General features: G+C 26.8%; 1 protein-coding gene across 3 annotated transcripts in view; it reads right to left on the bottom strand.

Moving 5' to 3' along the window:
- Positions 1-13,791, bottom strand: part of LOC136970746 (sprouty-related, EVH1 domain-containing protein 2-like) — a 52,877-nt gene that overhangs the window by 38,226 nt on the left and 860 nt on the right. For all 3 annotated transcript variants that reach the window (XM_067265201.1, XM_067265197.1, XM_067265199.1), the window contains exon 2: positions 6,571-6,659. Coding sequence is in view for 2 of the 3 variants with exons in the window: in XM_067265197.1 (XP_067121298.1) it covers positions 6,571-6,602 (32 nt within the window). In the remaining variant the exon portion in view is untranslated. The remainder of the gene's footprint in view (positions 1-6,570; positions 6,660-13,791) is intronic.

Raw genomic sequence — 13,791 nt, 5'->3', positions numbered from 1 at the left:
AAGCAGCGACTAGAAAGGGTTTAGAAGAGATTCTTTCAAAAAAAAGAATCACCACAACTAGAAGGGTTCTAGAGACCAATTTTAAACACAGAAAAGACTATTCACCTGCGAGGAGCGCCCAGCAGGCTGGAAAAAGCCTAATATAAAAAGAAACCGGGATCGAATTCCACTTACATTTGTTATTTTGTGCCTAACTAGTTGGTTCCTAGAAGAGGGAGAACGACAGCCAACGATTCGAGGAAGCGAGATGTGTCATAACTTACATTTGTGACTCACCACTCCAAAGAAAACCCAAATTTATTTGATATTTTCGTGTTTAAAATCAATATTTAAAGTGAAAAAATCCCCCTCCATCACTTGAATCCTCCAAATGCAAAAAATTAACGAGGAAGGATTGAGGAAGATTAGGAAGAGATGCTTTAAAGTGAGAAATGGTTTATGAGTCACGTTAAATCGAAGATCTTCTGAGAGGTTCTTGGAAACTTGCGTAAGAATTTATTATTATTAGGTTTATATATAGAGTGAACGGAGTGTAAACTTTCAAAGGAAGTCTACAGGAAGCTAATGAGACTTTAACAGTAATGGTTGGTTTATACAAACTCGTAATTGCCCCGAAATGTCTAGGAAACCTTTATTGTTGATCTATAATAGGAAGGTCTTCAGAAGGATTCCATATGCAATGTACAATAACATATCTATCAGGAAATGTACAATCTCTGAAGGAACCTACAGTAACAGATTTTCGAAGGAAACTATAGCAATAAGAGTCCTCTGAAACGACCTACAGCAACAAGAAACCTTCAAGGGATCTACAGCAATAGATCTCTCAGGAAATCTACAGAGTGTTCTATGAAGGACCATACAACAAGACATATACAAAAAGACCTATAATAACCAAACAGTAAGCTTTTCTATAAAAGGATCTGTAAAAGGACCTAATGCAAGCTACAGTATTCAAAAGGAAATTATAAGTGATTCGAAAGTAAGGTCTCGAGTTTAGGAACTTATAAGTTCCTAATGCTGTACTTCCTAAGAAACACCTTATATTAAGTCATTTTATAGATTAGCTTACTCTTTAGACACTGAAAGATTCCTAGATCCCTTGTTGTAGGTTCCCATCAACAAGGGATCTAGAATTCTTTCTGTAAGTACCCGGGAAGATCTCTTGCTGTTGCTGTGTGATATGTTAAGAATTCATATAAACTGATAATATACTTAAACTGACCTTTAACTATAGAAAAGATTAAAGGTCAGCTCGTTTTTAGATCTTTTATGGGCGTAGAAACGGCAAAAGTAAAACAAAAAACAAAGAAAAATGTAGATAAGAAAGCAAAAAAGAGACCCGAATAAGTTCTCGACTCATTACTTTTTTGTTACATGACACAATCAGAGCGAAGTTTTTGAATGAATGTCAACGTAGGGCACGAAGCCAGAGCCATTTCAAGTGCAGACGTTCTTCAAACGTCTCATTCTCTAACAAACACGAATGAATCAACACATGAAGTACATGTTTTCGGGTGAATGAATCACACATCCATTTAAATCTAAAGTTTATTTTTAACACCGCAGTTAAGATTAACACTCCTGCTACATTCGGATGAAACAATGGAAGTAGAACAGAAACAAACCGTGAGAGAATATCTAATTACTACTAAGTAGCCGCTGAAATTTTACAAAAACAAGAAAAAAAAAAAACATTAAATTAAAAAACTGACTCCCCTCCCGACTCTTAAAATGGAACAGTGATTTTTAAATTAATTTTACGTCTATATTTGGTGAAGTTAATTTAAAAATAATCGCTGGTTTTCTCTCTCTCTCGTGTGTGTATAAACCCTTAGATAATGCATAAGGATTTTGGAAAAGATTGAAAAAAACTAAACATGTACTAGAAAAATCACCGTACAAATTTAACAAAATCATTATAAAACTATGTAAAAACCTCTTAAATCCTTACAAATAAATATATAAACCTCAAAGTTGCATGAAATAATCTTAGAAAAGGGCGTAAAAAGTCTTTAAAACGCGTAAACGTGCGTAAAATCGTCATAAAAACAGTGTAAATTCTCACAAAATCATTCAGAAATCATATAAAAAAAACATACAACTCCATAATAATATATAAAATCGCACGCTAAAGCGTCAAAAACATCTTAAAAACCATGTAAATTTGTCACAATAACGTAAAAGATTTTAAAAAATTATGTAGAAACCGAACAAGAGCGTGTTAATCTCCTAAAAATGTATAAAAACCTTTAAAAAATCGTGTAAAAACCTCAGAGAGACACGTAAATCTCCATAAAAACCATCTTAAACCCGCATAAATGAGGAAAATTACTATAAATTATTAAAAAAAAAATCCCACAAAAAAAATTTGAAACGTCTGAAAAAACGTAATTTCTACGTGTCCCACTGTACTACTATCTCAAGAAAAGTACTATAAGTGTAGGTATTTAGTAGCATTAATTAATAAATATTATAAATTGTGCTCGTTGTAATTAATTAATGATTCATTTATTACAATAGTAGCATCATATAGATAATTATAACATAAGTTAATAGCATAAAAGCATGTCGGCAAGACAAAAGAATCGACAAAGTCCTATAGGAAGTCGTAAAACAAATTGGAATATCTTATCATCTTACAGGCCTATATTTAAATTACATTAATTCAGCATAGTTTCCGGAGGTGTTTTTGTTACTAAAATAGCATTAAACTGTAGCTAAGACAATAAAAATCGAAACAATTCCTGTTAAAATACGCTTAATCGCGTGTTAATATGGAAAATTTCGACTAATTCTAGAAGAGGGTTGCATCGGTTCGCCAGTAGTAATGATGCTGTTACAGTAACAAAATTTGGGCTAATTAACAATAAATTAGTGATATTAACGAGAATAATAGATTAAGTTTAAGAAAATATATACGTTTTGAGTAATTTATTGACATAAAAGCCGCAGAAGTGAGTCCGAAACAGCGGTGTACGAACGACGCGAATTTGTACTGAAAATACACAAGTGTGGGGTATAATATGTCGAGAAAATCAAATTAAATGATATGTTTTATGGTTTAATTGTGATTAAGATTAATTCCATTAAGTGTAAGCGCTGTAGAAAGTAGCATAAATCTGTTAAAGGCTTGACAGGCTATCAAGAAGAAAGTGCGTAAAGGATGCGTTTGTACGACCAAACTCGTAATTTAAACTGTAATTTACGCATTAAAAATATTAAAAATACATTAATAATATGTTTTTCTACATAAATTAACTCATAAATTAATCATTAATTAGTAAAAAAATTAAATTAGAAGCTTAATTTAGTTCTCGTAACAGAGTCTGAGTTGTTAAATGTCACTATTTATAATGAAATTTCGAATATAAAGTTTATGAGGAAAATAACAAAAGGAGAGAAAAAATACGTAGGTTGTAAATTAACTAAATATATATTAAAGTTCAAAGTTCAAATTTTATTCTTGATATAACGCAAATTAACGTAATTAACACGAATAAAATATAATTAGTGTTATATAAATGGCATGCAATTTTAATATTAATACATATTATTGCATTAGTGGAGGTTAAGAATCAATTAAAAGAAGGTTCGAATATACCTAAGAGCTGAAAGTTCAAAAATTAAAGAAAATAATTATCAAGGTCACTATACTATAAGCTGAATTGCTAGTGAAAAAGCTGTATTGCTGGAATTTAACTCTCCTAAAACAGGGTGTTACGTTATCTACCTTAAATTTAGTGTTTTATGACCCCATATAAGTCAATTTTGGGCATACAAATCAAATTTAAGCAGTTTAAAGCTGCAAATTCCCAGTTCGAACTTGCGTAAAGTAGAAGCACGGTTGTTCCACAAAATAGGGCCTTTGCTAAGGGTAATTTAATATATAAGGCCCATATATTAAAAGATTGAACCTAGAAATAAAACTAAACATAATAACTGTACAAAAACGTGCCATTTTTGAAAAAAATATAGACTTTCAGACAAAAAAAAAATCACTTGTACACTTGTACATTTTTACTAGTAATGCAATACACTTTCAGGAAAGAAACTAAAGTGTAATCTCTTCCACGAAAACTAGATTGATTGATAGATTATTCAATATAGTGGCATAATACAATGTACTACACTTAATGCATGTATTTTGTCTATAGAATTCGAGTAAATAATAACTGATAATTGTTTATGAAGGGGTACATAACCCATAAAACGGTCAATATAAACCAAGAGAGAATCGTGCCAAGTAGCAATTATGTTATAGTATACACAATACGGAACATGTAAATGTGTCGTACGTTTAAAGTATAGAAGGCTGCTGAATAATCGTATTTAAATTTTAATGCTTTCGAGTCACCATAGCAGTAGAGAGACAAAACAAAATGGAAAATTCAGCTACGATCGCACCCACTAACTGTATGGAAAAACATGTATTTTCTCATGTGAAATAATATTTTGAGCTACATTACACTCAACTGAACGTGTAGAAGGTATGAATATCCTGAAATTTTCTAAGTAAAGATGTGTTTAAACTCGATTTTACTGCGTTATAACGAGTAAAAAGAAAAAAAAATGCTGTAAATATTGATTAAACTTGCTGTTTTTATTGTGAAATAACAAAAATTGCAATTTATTTGTTACATAAACTCCAGTTTTTTTAGGTGAGTCACAGAAAGATAATTCAACAAAGATAATGGAGAGCGATTAGAAAGCTTTAAACAGGTTGTAAGTGGGTAGTAGACGAGTCATAACGTACAATGTTGTGGGTATAAAAATAAATAAATAAAATATTAAAGCAGTTTATCAAGAATTCCATTTTGGTGCGTCAAAATTCGTGATTCCAGCCTCTAAGAATATAATTTTTACACCTAGATACGTGAATAATGTAGTATAAATGATGTAAGATACTATGTAAGTAGGAGTATATTACGTCATTCGATTTATATTAAATGATACATGGTTTTTTGTATACTACAATGTAGTAAAGAAAGTCACTGAAATGTGCTAAAGATATGGCTTGAACGATGTACGGTATGTTTAATTATACATAGGCTCTTCTTTCCGAACATCATAAAAATATACAATTAAAATATTAAACTAGGGTGCTATTCTGTGTTGAGACCTAGCCAAATAGCCCCTCTCCATCTGGACCTGGTTAAAGATAAATTTACAAAAAGTTGAATTTATTAAAAACGTCAATAAAACGTATATACATCGATTTTACGCTAGATTTTCTTACACCTTAGCAAAGATCGCTAGTTTAACAACTAAAATTTGTATATTAATAGCTTAGTTAAGTGAAATTCTTGAGTATATTTGACTGTTTTAAAGCTAAACCTTTAGATTTCTCTCTATGTAAGTATAAATAATCGGAAAAATGTGAGTTTTCTTCCAACTTTTAGTATTAAATTGCTTTATTATGCTTCGAATTGTGCTTAATTATGCTTTTAAATGTCTAAGAAAGGAAAAGAAAAGAATGTTCTTTAGGGGTATTTAATTTTAATTAATTATTAATAAGTAAGTATTTGTATTATATGAGAATTTTCATTATAAAAAAAGACAGAGGCTCTTTATAACAGCGGAAGTAAGTTTTAAAGCAAAAAATCCTTTAATCACGTTATCAATTTGACTAGTAATCAAGATTTAGGCCTAAATAACGTTAATCTGTGCTAAAATGTAAATTTTAAAAAACACACTACTGTTTTTTTAAAATGTCTACGATTTCCAAGCTGAATATGATCTTTTAAATTATATACTTACGAAGATAAGTAATACAGATTCTTATGAGGACATCAATGCCACTTTATACTAGCATTGCAACCACATAAGCAAGCTGCATACAACTGTTGACTGATTTTATCAGTGTTTTAACCAAAAGGAGTAATAAATAATTAACAAATATATAATTAAACCCTAAGTATAGAGGAATAATTCCATTTTCAATCAAAACATGGACAGATTTTTCCGTATTAAAATGAAAGAAACAGATATGTATATTGTAGCTTTATAAATAACTTTCTTGAAATAAATTAGTACATTTTTGATTATATTATTACGATTTAAAGTGTTGAAATTATATATTAGTGTGGAAAGGCCCTAAATATGTGAAATTTTTCAAGAAATTCCCATATATTCAATGCTATTATTTTTGCCTCCTATCGATTTACTAGAGATAAATTTGTGCATTTTTAAATGAAAATATTAAATTTTAAGATGTCAAGACCATAAAACAACACATATGAAGCATAAATGTGTGATAAACTTCAATAGACTAATGTATTTTCAGTGTTACCATTGTTGATTTATAAGTGATTTCCTTGAAGTAAATTCCTGTATTTTTGATTAAAAACTTGCATTTTTAAGCTGCTACGATGTAAATTAGTGTATAGAGGCCTTATATATGTGAAAAATGTCAATAAATTTTCATTATACCAAATTTAATTATGGTAGCTCTGTAGAACTTTAATCTACTGATAATCACGAAGATGTGTGTATAAAAACGTATTTACCTTTAAATGTGATCAATTTACGATCGTATTTTCGATAAAATAACTTAAAAAAGCCATTCACCTGTTCTCCTCTCCACATCCTTCTTCACTCATTCCACTTCTTAATCTACACAATCAGAACTTCTAAGCGGCCTACTTCGCTTAATTCATCTAAAATAAGGGGAAAAAAAAACATTAAATAACAAATATTTATCAATATTTTTATAATTTCAATCATTAAAAACACGTCAAAGCATTTAAAATTAAAAAAATAACAACAAAATTTAACCTTACAGACGAACAAATTCAAATTAAAAAAAATACCAAATGACACAATTTAATTATAATTTTTATAGCCCAAATTACGTAAATAATTAATAAATATCTATTAAAAATGAATAACCGTCTCCGTTTTTAAACTTACCAATAAATTTCTTTTTTCCTTCCTTATAATAATAATATATATATATATATATATTGATATGATATATATATAAATTAATATTTTGAATTTTTTTAAAATAGCCTTTTTAAATCGAAAAAATGAAAATAATCCAGGTGTCGTCGAACGGATCATCTGTCTTGTTCGTCTGCCAACCGATAATGACGTCGTCTTAAATGTTCGGTTATAACCAATCAGACGATAGAAAGAATCGACATTGACCAATAAGCATCGAGACGCCGTTAAAACTTAAATTTCGTAACGAATATCATATTTAAAGAATAATTAATTAATTAATTAACGACTTTTTAAATTTATTTATTTATTTCTGAAGATTTTAAATTAAACTAACGGCCTTAAACGAGATTAAAGTGCATATATATTTTTTAATTTGTGTATAAAATGACCGTATAAATGCGCTTTGCCATCGATTAATTTGTTAGTGTAAACGTTTAAATAAGATAATTTAAACTTATTTAACTATTATTTATTTATTTAAATAATAAATGCCAAAAAATAGCGCCTAAATTATTTTATAATGTCATTAAAAAAATGGGAGCGGCGAAAATTTAATGCTTCTTTCTAAGTAAATTATATGGAAGTAACACTGTTTAGTAAAGTTTATTAATAAAGTAAATCTTATGTTAATAATTTTATTAATTAATTTAAAAGATTTTAGAAAAGTTTTTGTTAAATTTCAACATAATTTTATTGACATATTCGTTCCTTTATTGACTCATACCTCGGCACTAATTTAAACTCGAATTCGCTGTTTTTGATCAAAAGTTAATGCATTTTGAAATTGACTTTTCCAGAAAAACACTTAAAAAATTAATACTTTTTTGTGAAAAAAATTAATTAATTTTAAATAAAGCCAGACATATTACTTTTTTGCTTTAAATAGGAAATTTTATGTAAATTACGGATTTTGCATGAGATTTTGGACTTCAGGCAAATATTAACCAAAATTTAGTATATTTTTTTTTAAAAAAAAAACCTTAAATTTTTTCATTTTAATAGAAAATTACAAATGCAATTTCATAAAATGCGCCTCATTGAATTACAAGTTGAATTACAAGTTTAGTGATCGCTTTTAATGTTTAGAAGACTAATTATGCTCTAATAATAATTTTAAGCTTAAATTTAACATTAATTTTTATTTTTCAGAAGCTAAAACTGCGAAATTTTACATTCAAGTTCTCTCTCGCTCACTCAGATGTAAGTCTATATATATTTGTTTAATATAAAAATTTATGCCATGAATGATTAATTGATAAGGTTTAACAGCACTTAAACCTAATATAATGTAGGAATTTTTATGTAAGAAAGACTTATGTAACTCACAATGCTCGATTCTATAGAAAGTAATCTCAGAGCGGAGATATCTTCAAGCGGTTTTTTTAAATTAAAACAAAATACGTGAAATATTTAAAAGAAAATTATATTTTTATTAAAATTTATTTATATTTAACAGGAATTTTAAAAGAATTTCAGAAAAAATAGCAAGAAATTCATAAAAATTCATATATTCGAAGCATGGTCAATAGCGTCCGCTAAGGTTGTTTCTTGTCCTTTTGCTTATAGGAAGAATACAAAATGTCTATTTCTGATTGATTAAAAATTAAAATTTTAATAGTTTTATATATATAAAACTAAGGTTTTAATCCGTTTAGAAGAGATTAAAAATTGGTAGAAGACGAACCTGAAATGATTTTTTGCAATAAGAGGGCTTTCAGGAGCAAATATATGAACTTAAAAACTTATATATATATTATTTTTTTATTACCAATAAATTTAATTTCCTTTAAAGGTATTTTTTTTTACAAAATTTTATATTAAAATACATTTAATTTATATTTTTCTTTGAAATTATAAAATGGTTTATCATAGACTCAATATAGCAGAGTCTGTATAAAATCCATATAAATTATAAAAATTCTTGAGTTTTAAACTGTTTAAAAGCTTTTACTAACATAAAAATATAGAATATAAATTCAATTAAGTTTCAGAAAATTTAATTTAATTAAAATTTTTTTTAAATCGCATTTAAATATAAAAAAACTGAATATTTATGTTTACAGTTGAATGTTAATTAAGTTAAATCAACATATTAAAACATAGATAAAGCAATAAGATATCATTATTTAAAGTTAATTATATTTATATATACATATATTTTTTTATTTCTTCGAATAAATTTTCAAAAACTATAAATTGAATTTATTACAATGCAATTTATATATGAATATACTATATATATATATATATATATATATATAATAAGAATATATTAAAGTATAGTGCATATAAATTATTTTATATTTTTTAAAATTATTTTTTGCGTTATAACATTAAAAATAATGGTTCTCCTATGAACTATACTCCTATGAACGCTCTCCACTTGTGATGTAGAAATTTTAACGTAGTTTAAATATTTTAAAGTTGAAAAACATATGAAAAGTAAAGATTTAAGCAAATTGCATATATCTAAAAGCTAGAACGAATCATTTTTATTGATTCAACAGGCTTAAAGCCCAATTTTATAAGCGTATTTGATAATCCGTTGTATGATTTCAAGGTTCCTCATTGGTAATTCCACTTAAATGTTATTAATTTATTTATTTTTTTATTCATTTAATGCGAACCCAACTTTATGCTAAATTAAATTATATATTAATTCACAATAAAGTAGCTTTAATCGGAAATTTTATATAGAATCTATGGCGATCTTCCTGATTGTAAGATCTACCTGAAAATCGAGATCTTGCATGATGGATGGATCTTCAGCAAAATTATTTTGCGTGTAAAAATATTTAATAATATCAAGAAATTATACCCTTATTAGATCAAAAATAAATGAAAATCTTGTTTCAGATCAAAATTTCATGTTAATAATTTGCATACAGGATATACGCAAATTTGATCAGCAAAGTTTAGTGCAATTTGTTTCCTGTTCAAGAATTTGTAAGAAATTACAACTTGTATTTTGATCAAAAATTCAAATACGTATACACATTTAAAATTCTTCATTGTAATCAAAGAGAAATGAAAAAAATAGCGATAATTGAATAGTAAAACCCTCAACCTTCATAAGCCTTAAAAGCTGTTCATAATTAAAATAATAGCAAAATTTATTTTTAAATTAATGACAAATAATTTGTCATGTTTATTAAATTAAAAATTCAGTAAAATACACGAAATCTATTCTTCGTTCCAACGAAATTATATGATGAATCTTCCTCTTCATTCGAACTTATCTCAATAAAACTTCGTTGCTCGACAATTAATTACAAAAAAAATGAACATTTCGACACGCTTTTAATGAATAAAAAACGTTTCATTTACTTAAATCTTCGCGTACAAACGTATAGGCCTATAATCATTTTTTTATGAATGCCCTCGTTGGATCCTCACTTTGCAAACAGAAATATTTATAAAAATAGTCAAATTTCTTCATAAAAAATGCAATTATAATTTAAAAAGCAGTATAAACACGTGTATTTAGTAAAAAAATGATTCAATTTTTCAAAAATTTTATATAGAATTTAAACCACTGAACCAAATCTCGTGTGAAGATTCTTCAAACTTGAAGAAAAATATCAAATTTCCTCACATAAATCTCCAAATTTTAAAAAAGGACAATTTTACGCACTTTTTGATTTATGACTTTTAATCAAACAATCGAATCGAATTAATCGAAACAATCGTTAAAAGTCTAGTTAATCCAAAACTCAACTGAAGGATCTTGGCATCTTCTTTAGAAAAAACTATCAAAACTTCCATTCAAAATAGAATTTTAGATATAAGAGATTGTTTAAAAACGGTGTTCTTTTGTTACTTTTAATAACAAACAAAATATTAAATAAAGTCATAAAAGTTTCAAATAAGAATCTAATCGATCCGCATCTGGCCTGAAGGATCTTTGAAAGATGCAAAGCGCTTTCAAGATGAGCTCCGGATTGATTCGAATTTTTTTTAAAAAAATAATTAATTCAATCGAAAAATCTATTTACTTTTAGGCTTTTAAATAATTTATGATTAATAAAAAAATAGCAAAAAATCCACTCGAAAATCTACAAACGCTTCAAGAAAAATGCTTCAAGATTCATAATCTTACATAAGAAATGATTAGTTTAAATTTGAATTTTAAGTTATTTTTATCCAATCAAATTTGAGAGAGAAAAAAAATTAAATTTCTTCGATTAAAATCGCTTATAAACTCGCAAGATAATAAATTGTTAAATTATCATTCAAAAAGTTGTTAAACTGTGACGTCATATTGCCTTAAAGCTGAAAGCCTGTTCTAAAAATACATTTATTATTCAATTTTCTTCCTTAATGTTCTGCTTTATGAATGAATGTTTTTAAAATTCATGACGTCACACAATATAAACCGGAATGAATGACGTCGAATCTTTCATCACACATCACTACTTTCATTAATATTATAATCCGAGTGTCGTTAGAACTTATTTTATTACTATATTTAAATTTTTAAAACTTATAAAGATTGAATACATCGTTATTTTGCTTTATATAAATTAGTTTTTTTAATGCGTGACGTCATTGCATTGTTTTAATTATCTAAATTGTTTCTTTTCATTATTTCTCTTGAAAATATTTAAAATAGCGTATTTTAAAGTATTAATGTTTGTTAAATTTTATTAAAAATTGAAGGAAAATATAATAATAAGTTCGTTTGATCGTCTGGTTTTGATGACGACTTGATGACGTCATTTTTCAAATTTTTGAATCGAAGTTTATATTTTAAAAAGTTTTTTTGTGTCATTTTATTTCTTTGTTTTATTATATTTTAAATTCAATCAATCAATAAATAATATAATATTGCTTTCATTTCTATTTTTATTAATTTCTGTCAGGTTTATATTAGGGATGACTTCACCGCAAGTCGATTTAAATTAAATTAATTAAAAATTTTAATTAATTTTATCTTAAATTAGTTTTTATGAAGTAATAATTTTAAATAAAAGCTTTTAAAAACTCAACTTTACAAATAAATTTTAATCTCCACTGAATGCATTTTAAAAATGACGTCATCAGCATTATTTTAAATTAGCCATATCCAAATTCGTAATTTTATTAACAATAATTTATATTTTATTTTTAAAATCATTTTATCAACTTTTTAAATATTCAAATAATAATTTAAAATTCACCAATAAAAAAAAAATTATCCAAAATTGAAATTTAAAAAGAGCAACAAGGTTATATGACGTCATTCGTATGTTTTTCTGCTTACTTTCCTATTTTAATTACCAAACACAATATTATTTTTAAGTAAAAATAGTTTGAAATTTATCTATTACATAAAAATTAATTACGCATTTAAAATTTGAAACCAAGCGATATCGATGACGTCACAAGCTTACAGGAAATAAACGCCAACAGCGAAAAGCAAAAATTGCACAGATATTATCGAATTTAATACGTTTTATTTCGAAATTTAGTTTAAGTAATAATTTTTCGAAACAAAACTCCTTTAATTGTTATTAAAATTCGAAAAGTGTCAAAATAACACGACGTCATTTAAACAAATGCGACGAGTTCATAAACATTATTGTTCTGATTTTCGCATAAAAATTACACATTTTTACTATTTTACAAAATACCTTAATATATATTTTAAAATAATTAAATTTTATTATCGATTTACCTTTACGTACGTATAGTTTTTTTTTTTTCGTTAGCATCAATCGATTGCCCGAGTTTATGAATGACTAGTTACGGATTTAGCCGGTAGAGGCGCCTTCGACTACGTTCACCGGCAAGTTAACCTGAATGGAAAGGTTTCAATCGAAATATAGGACACGTACGCACAAGAGAGAAAGCTAAGCTCATTCATAACACATTCATTCATTGTGCGTTTGTTGCCGGTAAGCGTTATTGCAAAATCCACTTTCTATCTACCATATCATCTATAATTTGACGTTTCATCACACGCCGATTCGTAAACAATGACTTTTAAATATACAAATTATAATTATAAAATGATATATTTTTATGCATAATTTTTCTCTTTGCTTCTAGCTATTTTTTAAAGCGTTATTTCTTAAAATAAATGATCGCTTTTAGTTAATTTTTCAAACAAAAATTTATACTTTCGAAACAAAATTAGTAAAAAATTACTACGTTATAAATATTCTTATTTTTCACTTTTATTTTAAATCTTTCGTAAATTATAATTTTAATACTTTTTTTTTATTAATTTAATTATTGTTAAAATTATTTAATTACTTATTTTTTCCGTTTTTAATTTAAAATTTAATTTTATTAACTTGCTTCCTCTCGTTCCACCAGATGGCAGTCATCGGTAACGTTGCCAATCAGCTGAGTGCGGAACTTGTTTTTGTTTACCAAAACAAATTTTTTTAAATTTTAATATTTAAGAGAATCGGAATAATTTCGAAAGCGTATAATGTAGATTTTAAATAATAATTTAATTATAAATACTTCTAATAAATGATAACAACTAAATATTAATTTATTAAAATTAAAATACAAATGGTGATTGGTAGAAATTAAAAAATAAAATAAATTCATCCTTATCAAACGCGAGGAAGAAGAGCGGCGTGTTTGTTGCTATTTCAACAGCTGACACAGTAACAACTTCATTTATAATTCTGTAGTAGAAAAGAGTTACTTAGATATCTTACGAATCGCGGTCTTCGATTAGCGTTAAAGCGACCCTCGCTGCTAATTTGCATAAGCGAGATAAGCGAGAGATGTTAATCAAGCAGATAGCATACAAATAAATTAGTTTTGTTAAACGGGTGGCGCACTATCCAACTAAAAAACACTCCAGATCCTCCCCTAGCAACAATATATATACGTGCTTAAACT

The sequence above is a fragment of the Centruroides vittatus genome, unplaced genomic scaffold (genome assembly GCF_030686945.1).
Source record: "Centruroides vittatus isolate TY-2023 unplaced genomic scaffold, ASM3068694v2 contig_2156, whole genome shotgun sequence".
NCBI classification, from domain to species: Eukaryota; Metazoa; Arthropoda; class Arachnida; order Scorpiones; family Buthidae; genus Centruroides; species Centruroides vittatus.
The sequence above is the reverse complement of the archived record's forward strand: the minus strand, read 5'-3'. Positions and strand labels throughout refer to the sequence as shown.